The sequence below is a fragment of the Lutjanus erythropterus genome, chromosome 11 (assembly GCF_056507025.1).
Source record: "Lutjanus erythropterus isolate fLutEry1 chromosome 11, fLutEry1.hap2, whole genome shotgun sequence".
Lineage (NCBI taxonomy): Eukaryota > Metazoa > Chordata > Actinopteri > Lutjaniformes > Lutjanidae > Lutjanus > Lutjanus erythropterus.
In genome coordinates, this window is record NC_139327.1 from 31819919 (window position 1) to 31840950 (window position 21032).

At 40.4% G+C, this 21032-nt stretch overlaps 1 protein-coding gene across 2 annotated transcripts in view; it reads left to right on the forward strand.

The window, feature by feature from the left end:
• LOC146319363 (glutamate receptor 1-like) overlaps positions 1 to 21032 on the forward strand; it is a 94420-nt gene that overhangs the window by 57343 nt on the left and 16045 nt on the right. For both annotated transcript variants that reach the window (XR_014771542.1, XM_084729968.1), the window contains exons 5-15: positions 3386 to 3439; positions 3553 to 3711; positions 4050 to 4217; positions 4315 to 4419; positions 6679 to 6789; positions 6931 to 7137; positions 8777 to 8992; positions 11648 to 11771; positions 11875 to 12016; positions 16478 to 16676; positions 16891 to 17138. Coding sequence is in view for 1 of the 2 variants with exons in the window: in XM_084729968.1 (XP_084586094.1) it covers positions 3386 to 3439; positions 3553 to 3711; positions 4050 to 4217; positions 4315 to 4419; positions 6679 to 6789; positions 6931 to 7137; positions 8777 to 8992; positions 11648 to 11771; positions 11875 to 12016; positions 16478 to 16676; positions 16891 to 17138 (1733 nt within the window). In the remaining variant the exon portion in view is untranslated. The remainder of the gene's footprint in view (positions 1 to 3385; positions 3440 to 3552; positions 3712 to 4049; positions 4218 to 4314; positions 4420 to 6678; positions 6790 to 6930; positions 7138 to 8776; positions 8993 to 11647; positions 11772 to 11874; positions 12017 to 16477; positions 16677 to 16890; positions 17139 to 21032) is intronic.

The following is a 21032-nucleotide window of genomic DNA, read 5'->3' on the forward strand; positions in this document are numbered from 1 at the left end:
TAAGAATATGGCGAGCGAGGAGCTGTTTTTGTTTGGTGTTCCCGTTGTGTAAATTTAATGTTCAACAAGTTTGTAAGACAACTAATGTTTTTTTCTTGGTCTGTGTTATTTTACTACAGTCTACTGCTACAGTTACTGCTTTCATTAACAACACAGCCGTACTGACATTTTCCCTGAAATGTTAGTAGGTCTTGAAGTGGGAAATTGGTGGTATAGATTTCCCTGAATGTCAGTCCCTACTCCCAGTCGCACGTGACATGCAGGAAATGTTCCTGAACATTTCAGAAGTAGACTGCATGTGTTAAAATGGGCTATAGAGGAAATAATGGGTATTCTTAAAACAAGATGAGTTAAACGCAGGAGAACAGTCATTGTGTCCAGGTGAAACACAAAAGATTGGGTTGAGAATGATGACTCCAAACATAAAGATCCACTGCTTGTTTGCCTTAAGTGCACAAAAAAATCTGATAAATAAGGACTGTCTATTTAAAAGGACAGATAATTTCTGGAAACAGTTGCTTGAAATCCATGAGAAAACCCTGCATCCTTGTGTTGTTGAGTCCAGCAGTGCTGCCATGTTGAAAGTCTTGCTGGGTCTTTGTACTCACAGCTGCACAAGCCGTGTTTTAATTACACCATCTTGTTGCAGCCTCTTCTTCTGTAATGGTATAATGGTTTTCTTAGTGGAGAATTGGCGCCGCCTACTGCTTATCTCAATGAACCAACTCCCAATAATCACATAACGGGTAGTGGAGGGAAACAAGCATTCACTCACATTTTCTTTTGCCAGTTTACATGAAATTTGTGATAATTTGTGACAGACAGCTACAGTCTCCTACACCCACACCTTTGTGTTGTTTTGTTTGTGTGTTTGTGTTTTTTGTTGATTTCTCTCCGCTCTAACTCCTCAGAGCAGCAGCTTTGCTTTCCAGCTGCAGCTGCTTTCACTGTGTTTTCATTTTAATACTTTGATTTCAGCTTCATTGATAATTGACTGGCAGGCGAGAGAACAGAGAGAGTGGGCGAAAAGGATGTGTTGGAATATTATGGAATCAGTTTGTAAAAAGCAGAGGGAGAGAGGACAGCAGCAGAGAGCAGAGGAGGAGAAGATGTCTGAACTCTGGCCAGAAACCAGCCATCATTTGGGCAACTCGTCTTCCTGCTGCTGAACTCCAGCTGGCTAACAGAGGCTGAAGTATCAGGTGGTGTTTTGGATCTGTGAAATGAAGCTGTTGGCTTGAGCTGAATTTATTTTATGTTTAGTTTAGTTTCATGTGGCCTGGCTGAAAATATCAGGTGGTGTTCAGCTCAACTGTAGTTTGACTTCATTTGGCTCATTTAGTTTGGTTGATGGCAAGTGTAGTATCAGGTGGAGCTTTGGATCTGCAGGGTGATGATGCTGAGCTGAGCTGACAGGTCCATTATTGAACACTGTTGGTAAAAAATGGAGGCACAAGACTTGGGGGCAATAATGAAAGATTTTGTACTGTCTGAAATTTGACAGCATGACAATTAAAAAAAAGTAGAGAAAAATGAAGGCCAACTTCAGTGAAACTGCCATTATGAAACAAGTCTTGGTCAAAATGTGTGTGTTTTGTTGTGTGCACATTTGAACGCACCAAAAGCATCACAATTCTGAGATATACTTACTTTTTAACCATACATTCACATAGAGAACAAGTTGCAACGTAATTGTGATTGTTCACATGGTTGCCTTTGTACTTCTTGTGTTACTAGAGGGCATTTGTCTCAGTGGACCATGATTGCCAAAACTGCTTAGCCACCTCAGGCATCTGATGACTGCTCCCTCCCCACTTTGGTTTTTCCAGTATTTTCAGCTGTGAACAGATGTAACAGGGTCAAAATTGTTTCAGTTTATTTTTGCTGGTTTCCAAGGTGACTTCTGAAATGGTACTGATCCGACACCAGCTATTTTGACAAGCATATTTGTCACTTTGCAACAACAATGACACAGTATAGATTTTATACAGTGTATGTTACCTCAGCATATCCCCATTACTGCTAGTATTGTATGTTGCATAAACCAGGGTTTCCAATACTGTATTGCAAACCTGGCCACCTTCTAGACCTTAATGGACTTCCTGCTTGGTTATATATCATTGTGGTTATAATAGCAAACTCCGTTCTGTGAGGTTGTGTGCGTAACGTTAGCAAGTGTGCCATGAAAAGGAAAAGAGAAAAGGAAAAAGAAGACACTTTGCTACCGGACTTAACAATTTTTCTGGTAGAAACCCTGGGACACATAATATCTACGGCCTTAGAGTCTGCAGTCATGTTAACAGATCTGTGAGGCTGCAGAGGAGGAATGTATAGGATGGTTGTATACCTGAGGGACAAATCAATAGCAATAGATAAGTCATCAATGGTAATTAAAAATAGTTAATAAAGTTTTTGATTGTTTTACGTAAATGCAGTAAAAGCAAACCCCCTCAAAAAGAAAACATATGCCCTGACTCATAAACAGCCAGTCATCTATGTCATCTATAGGCATGTTTGGTTGCACCATCAACATGGGGAAATAGCGAACAAACATGGACAAGTTAGCTCGCTGGTATGACAGTTTTATGTTTTTTAAGTCAGACAACTGGACATTCGGAGGGAGCTTGAAGCACGACCGCCGCTGGGGGTGGCCGGAAAATTTTCAGTTGTGTCACACAGGCCTGCATCTCTTTTTCTTTTTTATCCTTCCATTTGGAGTGCTGTTTTCAATTGACTGCTCAACAACAAGAAGTAAAGAAGGATGCGATGAAGAGGATAGGAGGTGAGAGGAGTTGAAGAGGATGGAGGGATGGAGGAGGAGGAGCACTGCTCAAACAGCTTTCTCCTCCCTATGTCCTCATGCAGCGAGTGGCGTTCAGCACAGTCGACCAGCTGTGTTAGTGAACGTTCATCCACTGATGCTCATTAGGAGCTGGACCTGAGAGGGAGCCAACACCTGCTTCCTCGTCCTCCTCCTCCTCCTCCTCCTCTTTCTCCTCCTCTCCTCTCTACAGCTGGTTCTGTCTCCACCTCCTTCTCGTCACCCTCTGTTTAACCTTTCTTCTACTTTCCTCCTCCATTTTCTCTCGATCTCCCTTCCTCGTCTTTCTCCTCTCTTTGCTCTTTCCTTCTTAATCTGAGGAGACTCCCTCTCTCTTTCTTTCTATCTCTTCCTGATAGTGAAGATGGGCAATTAATTCCTCAAAGACGAATTTGAGTCCTCCAATTAGCAGCTGTTTGAGAGGACACACACACACACACACACACACACACACACACATGCAGATGAGTGTGATGAATGCGTAATGGATGCTTTTTATCATCATTAGAAACATCAGAAAAATGTAATTAGCATATCATTTACTCTGACTGTTCTCCTGCTCAGATTGCTGCTCAGAGGAGAAACTTGAAGAACTACCACTACATCCTGGCCAATCTGGTGAGTCTGGCTATTTCCTGGAAGGAACTTGCAACACGGTGTGCACAGGAGGAGTTCAGTCAGTCAAATCGTGTGTGTGTGTGTGTGTGTGTGTGTGTGTGTGTGTGTGTCAGGGCTTCATGGACCTGAACATGACAGAGTTTCAGAAGCTCGGGCCGAACGTGACAGGCTTCCAGCTGGTGAACCGCTCCGATCCAGCTGTGGAGAAGATCAACCAAGACTGGCTGGACTTCGACAGCAAAGACCTCAAACTGGCCCGCAGGAGGCTCAGGGTAACACACACAGTTCAGATCCTTTACTTCAGTAAAAGTACTAATACCACACTGTGAAAATACAAGTAATAGCCCTGCATTGAAAACTGTACTTTCAGTTTTATTTCACATCAGGGTGAGTCAGTCTAAAGAGGAGTTTGCATGATGTATAACAGTTAAAGGAGTAAATTTGGGGAATGGATTTGAAAAGGAAATGAAAACAATGTGAAGTAGAACAAATAAAGTTTAAAAGAAGTTAAATTATGAAGGAATAAAATACATATATATTATTTGTGTAAATCTAAAGGGATCTGGTCATAATAATGTAAAAATTGTTGGTGTTATTACTCCATTCTCAGTACACAGGAGCACTGACCTATGATGGCGTCAGCGTCATGGCGACAGCTTTTCAGAACCTGCGGCGGCAACGGATCGACATCTCTCGCCGTGGCAATGCCGGGGAGTGTCTTGCAAACCCTCCCGCCCCTTGGGGACAGGGCATCGATATACAGAGAGCACTGCAACAGGTAAGCAAGTGCACACACACACAAACACATATACCCAATCCACACACTAATACTGTGAGTCAACGTGTGTGTATAATATATGTGTGTGTGTTTCCAGGTGCGTCTGGAGGGGCTGACGGGTTGGGTTCAGTTTGATGAACGAGGACATCGCACCAACTACACTCTGACTGTGATGGAGCTCAGCCACACTGGACCCAGGAAGGTGCTGCTCCTTTGTTTTTCGTTAAATGAGTTAAATTCTAACTGAAATTTGGTGTGGAGTCACTCTGCAGAGAGTCAGAGGAGTCTGCAGGTTTTCACTACATCAGCTCATTTCAATAATTAGCTCCCTCTTCTCTGATGAAAGGTGTGATCATCAGTGAAATCAGCTGGTGCAGCGCTTGTTTGGTATAAAAACCTGCACACGCTCAGCGTTCTTTTAACCTCCATCAGACAACACAGTATTAGAGTACGAGTTATCTTTGTAATAAGGTACAGAATTGTGCTTGCTTTGTAGTTTATGAGATGACACACAGAGGTCTGGGACTGAAATGTGACATTTTAAAGCCTGGAATTCAGGTTCACTGTGTGCTGCCATCTCCAGTGGACCCAGTTACAATGAGACAAACAAGCAGCAACCAGAACAGCTCACTGTCTGACCAAAATAGTTCCAGGAACTATTAAACCACAGGAGCTAAACTCAGAAACTGACAACTTAAATTAAATTAAAATTAAATTAATTAAAACTTAAATGTGACCCCCCCCCCCCCTCCTCCCTCATCTCCTCGTTAAGGCTGCTGCATTTAGCATTTTGAAAAAAAAACTGATGTATCATTGCTGTTTTCCTTCATGAAAAACATAACACAGTAAAGTACATAAGTTAAGTTTATTTGGCTAAAAATAAAACCAACAAACAGTAAAAGAAACAAACAATAAAACATAAGCAACAATAGACATAAACCCCCCACAGAATTACAAACACCAGGCAGCATGCGGCAAGACAGAGGTCAGTTTGAATAAATAAGTTATCAGCTGCCTTTTAAAGGAGCCAACAGAAACACCAGAACACAAGTCTACAGGAAGAGCGCTCCACTGTCTCGGAGCCGCCACTTCAAAGGCTCGATTGCCTTTTGTTTTCAGTCGAGCTCTGGGGACAACCAGTGAGCCCTGGTCAGAGGACCAGGCGCTCTGTATGTCGAAGCAGGACAGAACTCTGTGGGATGGATGTTATGTGAGTCATCCTGCTGGATCTGGTCAGCGGGTTTGCAGCAGCACTCTGGACCATTTGTAGACGGACCAGAGATGACTTGCTGAGGCAGGTGACGAGGGAGTTACAGTAGTCTAGCCAGGATGATACGACAGCGTGAATAATCATATCTGGCTCAGATTGTGATGGAACAGTCCTGAGTTTGACAGTGTTTCTTAAATGGAAGAAACATGTATGGGTCAACAATTTGATATGTAGATTGAGGTATATAAACTGATCAAATACAACTTTAGACTGTACAGATGAAGAAAGGCACTCAAAACGCTGAGCAGCCTTGAACTTTGTTCTGTCTGAAGCAATGATAAGAACTTTAGTCTCATCTGCAAAGAGAAGGTTGTCATCCAGTCCTACTAGCAGTCAGACAGTTTTAAGTAATTGATAGTTCTTAATGTAAAATAAAGAAACTGTGCTTTGTGATATAACCTAGAAAGCATGCACAAGTACTTTGGAATATTGCTTACAGCTTTTACAACTTGGGGATATATGCATTGGAACATACTATAATACTATTGAATAAATAAGAAGACGTAGTGGATAATTGGGTTAAATACAGGACTTTCATCCAGGAGACTGAAGTTTGAGTCCTGTGTGTGATGATTGAGATGTAGTTTCTTACTGAGGGTCCAAAGTGATGATAGGCTGTTATGTGCACATTATAGAGGATGAAAAATGTCACTGTTGCAAATCGTCATCAAATAATGTTGGTGAAAAAAACGTACACTTTGGAACCAATTCTAAATGTCTTTCCACCGGTGACCATATTCGTTTTTAAAATGTCTCTTCAACGGAAAAATGCTCAGTGGGAACTAAGGAAAATTAGCTTGGTCTCACCAGACCAATTCTCCATATTCACAAATGTGAAGTAGTCTGGAAAATTTGAATTAGTCTGGGATGTCTCAGTCCATTTTGATGGCCAAGGGGCACAGACCAAAATTAATCTGTATGCAACTGGGTAGACCGGCAACCAATCAGAGAAAGGAAAAGTGCAATGTAGCGCTGAGCTACACATGCAAGTTTGGGCGGTGCTTGGTTTTGTTTCAAGCACAATAAAATGACACAGCACAAATCCATCTGCCAGAGCAAATTAAACATGAGCTCTGAGATTCACCTGATATCCAGGCTAAAGGAAAGTTGCTCTGAAACTCTTTTGAAGAGAAACACCAAATGTTAACCCAGAAATCTTGTAGTGTAACACTGGTGCTGTTCTGCGTTCAGATTGGCTACTGGAACGAGAGGAGAGGCTACGTGAACACAGCCATCTACAGGCCAGTGGTGGAGGAGTTCTACGGTCTGCAGAACAGAACATACGTAGTCACTACCATACTGGTAAGACCAGAAAGACATGATGCTGTTCATAGCTCGCCTTCATCTTACAAAAGTGATTACTCAGAAAGTAAATGCTGCATTAAGAATCATCAGTATCAGTGCAGTCCTTTCAAATCCAGAACACCATCTGTCCCTGTACAGGAGGCTCCTTACATGATGCTGAAGAAGAACCACGAGCAGTTTGAAGGAAACGACAAGTACGAAGGTTACTGCGCTGAACTCGCGTCAGAGATCGCCAAACACGTCGGCTTCGTCTACCGGCTCGAGTTGGTGGGTGACGGCAAGTATGGCGCCAGAGACAGCGAAACGAAGATGTGGAACGGCATGGTGGGAGAACTGGTGTACGGGGTGAGTGTGACCAGACCTCAACCATAGCGGGGGGGGATCTTGTTGAAATCTTGTGTTGAATCTAGGAGTCCTGTGGTTAATAAATCAAAGCCAGAGCTTAAACAGCATGAACAGAGTGGAAAGAGAAAAAAAGCTGAGCTAAATCTAGCATGATTTAGCTTCAGAGGATATTCAGAAAAATCAAGATCCCTAACTCTGATCAGCACAAATGTTCCTTAACAAGTTGGACATGTTGTTAGTTGTATCAGTTGATCAACTGGCACAACAATTTGGCAACTTGGTAAAAACTAAACGGGAGTGGACAGATGGACAGTGTGTTTTGGGAGGCCGGATAATACTTTCCAACAGAACAAACATAAGTGTTACAAACTGAGCTTGTGTTTGCAAAAATGAAGTTATAATAAGTAATAAAGTTATTTTTTTATGTCATAAAAAATTTAAAAATATTCATAGACTCCTTTAGAGGCATTGTAAATGCATACAAAATCAAAGATGCAAATGGAAACACATATCAGGGATACAATAAATATGTGGTTTGAAGTGAAGATTGAGCTGAAATACAGATGTTGTTAAAGCAGACTGAGCAACAGTCACTGCAGCTCTGATGAGCGTGTCAGACCGTCATTGACAATTACAATAACTTTACAAGTCATTGTAAAACACATGGCATTCAAACTTGACGGAGACTAAATAAAGCTCACGAAGCTTCATTTTTACACTGTTCCAACAGTCATCAACTGTAATTTAGTCAAAACAAATTCTTTATTCACTGAATTAGATGTGAAAAGCGTCAGCCATTATAAGCCAACAGTTTCACAACAAAATAACAAAGAAAGAACAACAGGAACAGAAGAAGCTCAGATCACAACACACACAGAGGGAGCGTGGCTTCATTCTCTGCTCAATGCTCCGCTACTTTCACTATATCTTTACATAGCAAACTAAAACAGGTCACTCAGTAGAGTGCAGATTCCCACCAGGCAACAGATGTTGAACCACCTACTGCAATTACGCCACAACTGCCAGATGCAACCAGCAGAGATTTACAATGTTCTGCCAACACTGACATGACATCCGCATACGTTGTCTCGAGCTGAAACCAAGATTTCAAACTAAAGCAGTTGGTCACTTGTGGCCCCTAGTGGCCACTTAAGAATACAGAGTACAGAGGACTGACAGAGAGCTGAACATTATGATGTCATAGTGAGTTAACTTTTGACCTTCTGGATGTAAAATGTCATCATTTTATTCTATTAGATAATTGAGTGAAATTTTGTCATAATCAGAGAGGTCACTGTGACTTTTGACCACCAAAACCGAATCAGTTCGGCCTTGATGAGCACAACAATGGGATGACCTGAAATCACAGTATCTGTCGCCACGGTTGTCGCCATAAAGGTTTTTTGATGTTTTTTAAAAATTGTCAAACCCAGAGGTCCTTCAGCATACAGTTATGAATGATGGAATCACGGAATTGATTGCAGGAACACTTGGAAAGTGATAATAATAATAATTATTTGCTGCTATATCAGTGTTTAAAATCTCATCTATAAAACCTGTAAAAGACAGGCTGTACAAGGCTGTAAGACAGAAACGTCTGTATTCTGAACAGCTTCTCTCTCTCCCTCTCTGTGTGTAGAAGGCCGACGTGGCGGTCGCCCCGCTGACCATCACTCTGGTGCGAGAGCAGGTGATTGACTTCACCAAACCTTTCATGTCTCTGGGAATCTCCATCATGATCAAGAAACCCACAAAGTCCAAACCGGGCGTCTTCTCCTTCCTCGACCCGCTGGCCTACGAGATCTGGATGTGCATCGTCTTCGCCTACATCGGAGTCAGCGTGGTGCTCTTCCTGGTGAGGGGGAGTGTGTGGATGGATGTGTGTGAAAGTGTATATGTTTGTAGCCAAAGAAAAAACAAAAAAAACACTGCAGTATCTTTAAAACATGATGGGGTTTTGCATTTTTTAGATGTTAAAATAGACAAAATTTTAGGGGGATGCTGGAAGCTGAGACTAAAACAACTGCGGTCACATTAAAGATGGATTTATGCTAACAGCATGTGTTCGAGCAGGATAGATCACAAAATGCCTGAGATATACTGCATATTAAATTCCCTCCATTATTATGATGAAATCCCTCCTGATCTCTCTTCAGGGTTCCTACAGCTCTGTAAGAGTAAAACTAAACCACTTCCATGGTACATAAACCAAAAAAATTACAGACTGTCTCAGTCTTTATCATCCCATCGTTCTTATTATAAATGCAATTACAAATTCCTTTATAACCAAAACAATATTGCCACTCTGTTTATTTGACCAGCTGTTCATATTAACTTTGTTTCTGTGTTTTGATCATGATTATTTGATGCTTAGTCATTTTCAGAGCAAGGGATCAACAGAGGACTTATCTAGCTATGAATGACAAATTTGATGACAGGATCTTCATCATTAACCGCTTTTGGGTTTACATGAGTGATTGGATACTGTGGGAAGTTAATTCTCCCACAAGGAAAGAAAGTTATACACCAGGGTTCAGGCACCAGATTTCTCAAAGGACTAAAACCAAAACAGATGCTCTATTGTAGTGTATGTTTTTATTTTGATTGACACGTGTGCATACAGTATACCTGAACTTGATATGTTAGGAGGCAGTTTATTATTCCTACATTTAGCTATATGGAGCAGCATGTTGAGTCATGTTCGTCTCTTCTGATAAGTTTAAGTCCATTATTCACTCTCTTTTAGGTGTCTTTGCTCTTTACCAAGTCCTCCTGAGAAAAATATACAGATTTTTAGCTGCTGAATCTAATTGTAGCTTAAGTGCATGTTCTTGTTGACAGCACACATCTGCCTTCGGATACGGGTATATTCCCTATTGAGGCATCTCTCTGCATGTAAGCGATGGTCATAACATCTCCTCTTGCAGATAAATAAGTAATAATCAGATATTGCATGCTGGTGGGTTGCACCACGTAAACATGGCTTTACACCTGGTATTAACACGTCGTCTGGATTTGGGTAATGGGATCCAATCCACAGGCCCTTTGCATTTAAACCTGCTGTTAAACAAGGTTTCTCATTATCGTTCCACTTCGTAATCTGATTGCAATATGCAAATTTCAGCATTGCTAATGTGTCACCATCTCAAAAAAAGAAAGAGCTCCGCTGCGCCGCCCTGCATCATGGAGTATTATAGTTCTCAAAGTATTATAATCGCTGTGATTAGAAGTTAATTTAAATGGTGATTACGTGCTTTAAGTGAAGAAATGAAGATCCTGAGTGAAAGGTAAAGGTCAGTATTGTTGTTACATGTATAATTATACAGGGTACAACGCAGAGTGAGATTTCACCCATCCTAAGTATTAGGGGCAGTGGGCAGCTGCTGAGCAGTGCCTGTGGACTGACTCCACTTCTAAACCTGTGCCTTACTGAATGATAGAAGTATTAGGAGCCACAGTGCCTCCACAAGTATAGACAGTTTGACTCATCTGGTGTTGACTGGAGCACCATTGCCAGGATGTCTGCAATTTCTGAGCTTAAAAATTGCAGCTCAAGAGGTGTTCAAGGCCTTACCTCGCTGGAATGGGAGGGTGGAGAAGTTATCCACTTTTGTCGACAGATGACGCTCAGTGATGAGATTAAAGAAAAGATCAAACAGATGAAATCTGATGATGAGCTGCTCTCATTCGCCACTTCACTATGGATGTGCTCTCTCTCCCTCCCTTATCTCCTAAAAGTTGAGACTTAACAAGTTCTTTTCAAGGAGTCCCTTTTGTTGATCAAAGGTTTACATAAAAGAAAACTATACAGCTACAGGAAAAGTAAAAATTGCTTCAGGTGTTAGCTATAATTTAGGTCAGTCGTTCTTGAGATTAGGGCTATATACTATGGACTAGGATTATTTTCATTATTGATTAATCTCTAAAGATTAGATTGGATAGATAGAATTTTTGGTCAATAATGGCAGAAAATAGTGAAAAAGCCCAGATGATTTCTGCAAGTGGCTTTTTTTGTCCACAACCCAGTTTACTGTCATAGGGCACACTCACATGTACATGAATGTGGGAGAATGTATGTGGCATTAATATCTGCCTTAGGGCTGTTCCCTGAAAATCAAAGATTGTAATTATCAGTCAGAGATCCTTTAGTCGACTGAGACTCTTCCAGTTAAGCAGTCAAATTTTTTTCCCTGTCAGTCAGTGTGCATAACAATAGCAGCGTAAACCAGATAGAAGCTTACAGATATGCACACAGATAACATTTCAGTTTTTTCACTGCCCCAACAATCACCAACCCTCATTTGGTCCAGAAAAAAAAATAAAAAATTCACTGTGCAGGACAGGTGGCAGTGGACAGTGGCTGCATCTGGAGAGGTGCTCCACAGTGCGCTTAATGTCACATAGAATCAAATGTCAGTCACAGAGACATTTTACTGCACAACCTGTACTTTACTACTGATACTTTACCTACAGTAAGCTGATAGTGCTTGTGTGTCTCTGTGTGTCTCAGGTGAGTCGCTTCAGTCCGTATGAGTGGCAGGGTGAAGACTCTGATGATGAAGATGAAACTCTGGCCTCCTCTGCCTCTCGGCGAGCTCTGCCCACTTCATCCTCTGAGCTAGCTCACTCTCCAGGTATCTCATCATCATCATTATCATTTTTATAGTCATCACCATCATCATCATCTGTCCTGCTTACGTCATTCTTGTAACATGTGAAACTGGTTTTGTGTCTCAGGTTACTCCCAGTCTCAGGGCCAGAGCCAGAACCAACAGAAAGAAAAAGAGACTCCAGAACACACCAATGACTTTGGGATCTTTAACTCACTCTGGTTCTCACTCGGGGCCTTCATGCAGCAGGGCTGTGACATCTCCCCCAGGTAGGACGCCTGGACAAACACAACATCTAACATGTGTCAAACAGTGTTACATCTACTGCACTCAAGTATTAATTTTGAGTTACTTATACTTATACTTGAGTATTTCCATTTTCTGATGCTTTACACTTCTACTTTTACTTCTGCTTTCAGATAATTCAGAAGCTAGTATTTAAAGTAATTCAAATTAGCTCCATATTTACCACCTGCAGCATTACACTGATGAACACATTGTCCAAAGAATATATATAATATCATATTGTGGTGAATCTTGTGATTTACACTTCTAATAAAGGCTGGAAACGGGGAAGCAGCTAGCCTCGCTGTCTTCAATTCAGCAAATTCTAAGACAGTTTACTGATTACATTCTTATTGTTTGTTTAATCTGAACAAAAACTATTTTGAACTATTTCTGAGCTTTGCTAGGTATATTTTTAAAATGTAGAAAGAGCCAAGCTAGCTGTTTCCCTCTGCTTACAGTCTAAGGTAAGCTAATCATCTCCTGTCTAACTGGACAAAATGTCCTCGCAGTCGGTCCTCACAAACATGGAAGAACAAAGGCAGACTGAGATACATAGTGTAGATACACAGCCATACCATCAGTGATATACACCATTTATTAATGTAGACGTATCATCACACACACACACACAGACGTTATCATGTAACACATACAATCCTGTATGACATGCTGCCGGGTTAGTTGTATGTTACAGCTGTGTGAAGGCCTGAGGCTGTTTCTATTCTGGATCGACTGCACTCTGTGTGTGTATGTGTGTATTATTTTGTCAGTGTGTGTGTGTGTGTATATACAGTGAGTGCGTGTGTCACTATGTATGTGCATTCATGGCTTTTTCAGTAACTGTTTTCCTCAAAAGCTCATTAAAGCAATGTCGCAGTTTGTGCGTGTGTACGCACGTGGTTGTGTATGTCGAGGCATATTTGTCGGTCTGTCAATCTCAGTCGTCATTTGCTGCTTTTCTTTTTTGTGATTTTAATAACTGTAATGCATTTGTTACTGTGTTGAGGTTTGCAGTGTTGGTTGGATGAAAATAATATTGTGAAGGTGTCGGTTCGGGCTCTGGGTCATTGTGACCGCACATCCTTATTGAAAATAATCACTGGTTGCAATCCTCTACAGAATAGTTCAAAATGAACTGCCTGAACCAACTACAGCAGTGAAATCCCTCTTTTTTTTATTAATGCGTGAGTAACAATAATCTAATGATACATACATAATAGTAGAAAGGTCACAGGGGCCATTTTAATGCTTTTAGCACTTTTACTTTGAAAACAAGTACATTTGCCTACTTAGATTTCAATGCAGGATTTTTGCAGTGCAGTATTAGTACTTTGTTATGGCCTCCCTAAACAAACAAAGGCTCAGTTTTGGACTGCAATATACAAGTATTGTCATGACACTGGAATTTCTCATTTTTATTTTTATTGAAAGATAAGTATAAGAATGCTATATCATGACAATGACCATGGTACTAGTGATGAGACAAACAAAGTATTAAGTGAGAGGAGGCAGGATTGTGTGGGCACTGCAGCAGAGTGTGTCAACTCACTGTCAGAGAAAAGAGAGAGAGTGAGAAAGTGCAGCTGATACTGGAGAACTGATACTGTGAAAAATGTTTGAAACTTACTGCACGTGCACAAGTTGGATTTCTATTGCCACATTTACACATAAATGGATGTAGACACATTTTTAACCTACTGCTTGCATATCAGCACTTCTCCACAACTTATTAGATCTGCCGTTTTTTCCTGATCATGCCACATAAGCAAAGTTCTTCAGCGGTGTAAGAGCTGGTGTCTTAACGTGGCTTTAGCTGTTTATTGCATCATTATCATTAATTAATCAATTATGAACCCGTAAAGCAGTATCACCTATAAGAATATAGGAGAAAGCTGAGAAAAGAGCTGTGGTATTTCCTTTCGCTCAAAAGGTAGAAAACCTAAAACAAGGAGAATGCACTGAACCTGTTGATGTCCAAAACCACTCCCAGGTCGCTCCTATTGGACTATTTTGGATAACGAGTTTGGTTGCTGAAGTGTAAACAAACAGCTGGTCAGAGCCACTAACGTTTGGCTAAACAGTGACAGCCCCTCTCTTGAGCCGACTGTCCATGGAGGCGAGCATACAAAAAATATGAAAGGACTAGAGCCTGCAAGATGACGCATAACATGAGCGGGGAGCTCTGATTGCAGGCGACATGGAGGGAACTTAAATACCGTTCATTGTTCATACAACCGACACTGTAATGATACAAAGCTTGTTGAACGTCGGGAAAGTTTCCTTTTAAGAGAAGAGAAGAGAACAAGATGTTGAGTGATTTAATTTATTCATTCATTATTCATTCATCATATTTATTAACAAAAGAGAGTTTCCAAAGTGCTTTACAATAAAGGGAAAAAATGTGAAGATCATTATCAAAGAGGCGTAAAATGATTGATCACACAAATTTATCAAAATTAAGTTTGCATCAGATTCATTATAAATCTGTTCCTTGTAGGGAAGCTATCCTCATTTTGATGTTCTTATCGTTATCGTAAGGACTTTTTGTTGCACAGATACACACAAAAACACGTACGCATACAGATACATGCTTTGTCTATCTGTCTCAACCCCATTCATCATAACAGAAGCCCTGTTTGTGTGTGTTTCTGTGTGTGTGTTTGTGAAACACATCACACGGGGTCACCTTTAAATGAGCCGGTTAGGACCAGAGGGTTTAACAGTATCAGGGTGTGTGTATGAGTCTGTGTTTGATGCAACTTGTGCAAATGTGTCGATGTGTTTGATGCTGATGTGAGGTACGGATGCTTGTGTTTGTGTGTCCCTGCAGGCAGAGCCATGTCTCCTCCTTTATTCACACCAGTTCAGCCTCAGCTGTCACACCTACTGTAGGAAATAAAAATAAGAGTAAGACGTGTTATTTTTTCCACTGATTCAGCAGTGAGCAGAGGTTGCAACAGAGGCCTCTCTGGTGATGTGTTGTGTCTTCTGGTGGCCATATTGGAGGTCAGTATTGCAGAAAACGGTTGTGAGCAGCTAATTATTCTAAAAGACACAACCTGTTTGTGAGTGGTTAGAAGTGAGTTGCTGCCCCAAGTGAACTGGTGCACCATCAGCTGAGTGGAAGACAAAGCTTCCGATTTACAAGTCGATCTATGTTTCAACCCTCACCTGTGGTCATGACATTTGGGTACTGATCGAAGGAATGAGGTTGCAAATATAAGTGGCCGACAGATGTTCCATTCATAGGGTGTCTGAACTCACTCTTAGCGATAGGATGAGGGGCTCGGACATCTGGAGGGAGCGCGGAGTAGAGTCACTGCTCCTTCACAGCGAAAGGATCCAGCCGATGTAGTTTAGGCATCTGATTAGGATCCTGTTTGGTGCCTTTCTTTAGAAGTTTTCCAGGTACTTCCAGCTGGGAGGAGACCTTGAAGTAAACCCAGAAATCCCTGGAGGGATTACCTATTTCATCTGGTTCGGGAATGCCTTGGGAAGGAAGAGCTAGAATGTGTAAATGTGGATGTATGGATGGATGGATTGATGGATGGAACTTGTTTTTTCCTGAAATGACTGACATTTATTTACATTACCTTTATCAGAAATTGCTTTTGGTTGGTTTAGATTAGTGTTGAAATAGTCTACAATCACAAATAACTAAAGTATTCATAATGAAACAATCAAATAATGATTGGTCTGTTGTCAGAAAAGTAATCGACAAAAGTTTAATAATGGATCAATTGACATTAAAAGTTGGGGACCCTAAATATCCATACCATAGTTTCAGTTGATTTCACCAGCTATTGTCTCATGCCTGAGTGTTGGATCCACAGAGATCCACAGAGAGACAGGCAGACCTGCCCTCTTGGAGAGACTGAAAGGTTTTTCACAGTTCTTAGAACAGCTGGTGGGTCGAATGGACAGTGAAGTCCAGGTTTTAAAGACCTCAGAAGTTGTGCAGAAGTGGTGTTGCTATTCCAACTGGTGGGCAGTTTATGTCACTTCAGTGTTCCTTTTGGCAAATGCAAACAGAAAAAAAAATCACTTCATGGTACGTAGTTCTGGGAACGTGGCTCTCCACTGGGCAGCTCCTTCTCAGGGAGTCCCCAGAACTATCTGGTCCAAGCTATGGTACAGGTTGAAAAGACATTAAACACTATTAATTTGCCTAATATAATAGGCATACAGCTTGTGACCAGATGGTTCAGTCGGTAATCTGGGTAGAGTGGGGAAAGGAAAAGTGTTGCTCTGAGGTATCCTCAAGCAAGGTCCAACCGCTCCAGCAGATCAGCCTCTGGTTGTACTGAGCAGCTAAATAATTGAGTGTGAACGCAGTGTTCAGACTGACAACATTGTGCTGAATGCTAACTATACTAGATAAGTAATTGTTTAAAAATTGGACCTTCCAATTTATTTCTCTTCTCCATCTTCATTCTCTCCAGGTCTCTCTCAGGTCGAATCGTGGGCGGAGTTTGGTGGTTTTTCACCCTCATCATCATCTCCTCTTATACAGCCAACCTGGCAGCCTTCCTCACTGTGGAGAGGATGGTCTCCCCCATAGAGAGTGCGGAGGACCTGGCCAAGCAGACGGAGATTGCGTATGGTACCCTGGATGGAGGCTCAACCAAAGAGTTCTTCAAGGTGAGGGCATTCTTTTCTGTTCTTTTTGAAGCTAGGCTAGGAATAAAAATTTATATGGATTGATACAAGTGTACATTAAATTTAATTTCCTTTACAGTTTCTGGAAATATGGCTACTTTATTAATTTAACATGGTTGTGTTACATTCTCAGTAGCATGCATTATATGATACCCTGATTGTCTTTTTTTGTCTTTACCATCTACTCCTACTTTAGCGGTCAAAAATAGCAGTTTTTGAGAAGATGTGGTCATACATGCGGAGCGCGGATCCTTCAGTGTTTGTCAAGAGCACCACTGAAGGTGTGAGTAGAGTTAGAAAGTCAAAGGGCAAGTATGCCTACCTGCTGGAGTCCTCCATGAATGAGTACATTGAGCAGAGAAAGCCCTGCGACACCATGAAAGTAGGAGGCAACTTAGACTCCAAAGGCTACGGAGTGGCCACGCCCAAAGGATCGCCCCTCAGGTACACTCTGAATCTCTGGACAGGGGACAGTGAATGTGGGGTTAATGTTGGTGTCCTGTTTTGTCTGTTTTTGTGGGAAATTAGTCCCATGCCAGTCAAACTAGGCATGTGCATCTGCTTATTAATTGTATCCAGCCCAACCATGTCAACAGGTTGAACCACGTCATCAACACATTTGTTAAATTCTTAAACTTGCGTGTCCTTTTACATAGAAACATTCTTTCATACATTCTTTTTTCATAGCCTCGAATTGAAGATAAATAAACGGACTGGTTACATTAACCAAACAAAATTTACAAATTTATCACTTCAACAATTGTTAACATGAATATGCCAGTGCTCTGGGATCTAAACAGTGGTCACTGAAGTGTAGAGGTATGGATTCAAGTCGCACTCAAGTCATAGGTTTTATGACTTTAGACTTGTCTCGATAAAATCAAAAAATGCACTTTGACCTTAACAAAAATGACTCTTGACTAAATGTGGACTTGAAAGATCTGAAACATCAGTGGTTGCCAAACTTTATATGGCATGCCCCCTTTCAAATGCTGAAAAAAGTTCACGGGCCTTTATTTGAAGCAGGCTTGTATTAGAGGCAGGCCTTTATTTCTGATTCCCATATTAAGCCTAATTTTGATTCACTATTAAGACAACTCATCACTACCTGTATCCATTTCAAATTAAAAGCCCTCTAGCATTTTAGTGGACAGAAACCCTTCATTTCTTAACAAGGCTTTTATTGATGGAACATTTGCAGGAATGTGTTGTGGAAAACATTTATGTGTTTTTTAACTATCCAGCTGGCATGTAGTGAAGTAAAACATACAATACTTTAGTCTGAAATGTGGTGGAGTAGATGTATAAAATATATTATAATTTAAATATTGTGTATTTCCTATGAAATTAACTTGAAACAGTGATAATGAGAAAGTATTTGTGATTCACATTAAAATACGAACTATAGCTTTCATATGCTTGCCATGTGCTTACATATTAAAATGCATTATGACTTGTTAAAGACTTTAAACCCAACGTTTAGAGCTTTCAGCTTAAGACAGAAGTTGAGACTTGGAAAAACAATGACTTGGTCCCACCTCTGCAGAGTCTGGACCACTGGTTCAAAAAGTCTGTTTGGGTTTTAGACTCGTTTACTGTCTGTGTGTTTGTTTGTCTGTCTGTCTGTCTGTCCGACTGTCAGTCTCTTAATCTGTCTTTCTGTCTGTCTTGTCTTTCTCTCTCTTTTGTTTGTCTTTGTCCATATGTGTGTTTTTTCTGTCTGTTTGTCTCAGTGTTTCAGTCTGTCTGCCTGTTCCTGATCTGTCGGCCTGTTTACCTGTCTGTTGTCATGTCATCTCTTATGCCTGTCTGACTGCCAACCTGCCTGTCTCTCTGCATCTACAATCACTGACATCTATCTATCTATCTATCTATCTATCTATCTATCTATCTATCTATCTATCTATCTATCTATCTATCTATCTATCTGCCTATCTGTCTTTCTGTCTATCTTTCTGCATTGTTGCTGTCAGGTAAAACATTTACGTTAATGAATTGAATACTCAAAAAGAACGATAATTACTCCCAAACTGAATTTAAAGACATACACTTTACTCTCTACAAATTAAAATACACCCTAGCAACTAAACAGCACACCTGGAAAACCATTCAGAATCATCATAGTAACCAATTGCATGGGTTTACAAGCACCTGGCAACCATTTAAATTTGCTTACTAATCATATTGAGCCCTCTAATATCCAATCAGTACCCACCTAGCAACCATCCAGGCCCGGTGAATGTGTGGTGTATTTATTCTTGTTGTCTACTTAAGTCCAATTTTGAGGGACTTGTCCTTTACTTAAGCTTATCTGTTTGTATGCTACTTACCAACCCACCTAGACATGCCCTTGCAGCCAACCAGCACACGTAAGCATCACGTAAGCACAGTAACAACCCAGCAACCACCTAGTCATGCCCTACAGACAATTCAGCAACACCTCAGAAGAGTTTTGACCCGAGAGAAGTCTGTCTCACTCAGCCCACAAAACAATGGCTGGCTAGCTATATTCAGGAAGCTAAGCTAACAAAACAATAGGTTTAATAATAAAATAATTTGCAGGTCATGGAGATATAGTGCAATGACCAGCAGCAGCAGCTTCTATTTATTTTTTCTCCCACATGTCAAAAACTAAATTTTGCCAACATCTCCTGCCTTACAGCACACAACACAACACACAGCTACAAATACAGAAGGCTTTTTTAAGTCACAGTGTTATTATGCTAGTGGGCTCAGTGGTCAATAACTGTCAGCCATTGGTGCTGGATGATAATGTTATCATCTATTCCCTATTGAAATAGTTGCTGGTTTATTGTCAGTGTTTTCTTGGTTTCATTGGTCACAGGATTACAAAACATAACCAAAAATCTTAGATCTGCTAAATTGAAACAAATCATCAAAACTGGAATTTGGGTGCTTTTATTTTTACCTGACAGCAGCATTTAAAAGTCATGTTTTTTTCTATTCTTTGTTTCAGACATCAGTGGACTTTGTCCATGTTTAATCAGATGTTCTGTGAGAGAACATCTTGTTCTCATTCTTTCTGCTTCACATCAGCATTTTACAGCCAACCCAGAGTCAGAGAAAGGAAATTACTCCAGAGATGAGATTAGCACATGCTGAATGTAATAATTAGTATGTTCCTCTGTGTTATGAAATTAATCACTGGAAAAAGTGTGTGTGTATGTGGCTCCAACAATATCAGTTTTACACAGACGAGAAAACAGAGCCGAGCAAATTGGCTTGACGTTCTGCCTTCATTGTAAGATGGTTTTAGGTTTGTGTAAAATAATAATAGCTCTGCAGTTTTTAATTATACTCACACATTTTCTTATTCGTGTGCATGGAGTTGCAGGTACAAAAAGCACAAAATCAATCACACATTTTTGAAAAAAAAAAAAAAAGAACAAGAAGGAGTCAGTTTTTGTGATCAGTTGCCTAGCAACACAGATGTGTTAAATCATATGACTGCTGAGCATACTGGATAATCACCTTTACACATCTCTTATTCTTACTATGTCTCTGGGTTGACCAATTCGCAGTACTAACACCTGACAATATCAAGTACTTCAATTCATCGTTTTCTCTGTTAAAACTCCATCAATCAGCATCTGATTTCTGCTCACGTTGCTGCTGTATCTGTTGTTGCAGAATCACTGTTGCTAAGACTTAAGACTGTGCTACTGTGGATACTTTGGAGAGTATTGTTCCAAAATGACATTTTTACAAATCTGGATTGATTGATTTGAAACAAATGCATATCAATGTCAAGAACGAGTGTTACAACGTTTTAACTACCTTCTAGTCCAGGTTAGATGAATCAGCAGCAGGTCATATGTAATGTCATTTATTGACCATTAATTGACAGCAGCATTGAAATGGCCTGATTGAGATAATAGTTGGTTGACGATTACTGTGATATTATGGCCAACCACCACTCTGACCAAAGTTTAATGGCAACTTCAATCACATCAAGAAATATGATGTCTTAACAAATGCCTACATCTCATACAGAGTAGTATAGTTGTTCTTGATTTTCTTAAAGTTACAAATGCGAATTGACATTTACGTGAACAATGCAGTAGAATTAACAAGTTTTTTTTTGACTTGTTCACATATCAACTGGACCATTTAATGTTTTACACTAAATTGTTTATTGCATATTCTCTTATATACATAATGTACTTTAGAACAAAACTCTTCTTTTGCTGTTGCTATCATTGCATTAATTAATGACATTGTCCCTTCAAACTGAAGTACTAATGGTCGACTCATCACCAATCATTTTATTGTTTCATGTTTTTTTTCCATTACCATAAAAACATCACTGCTACCTTC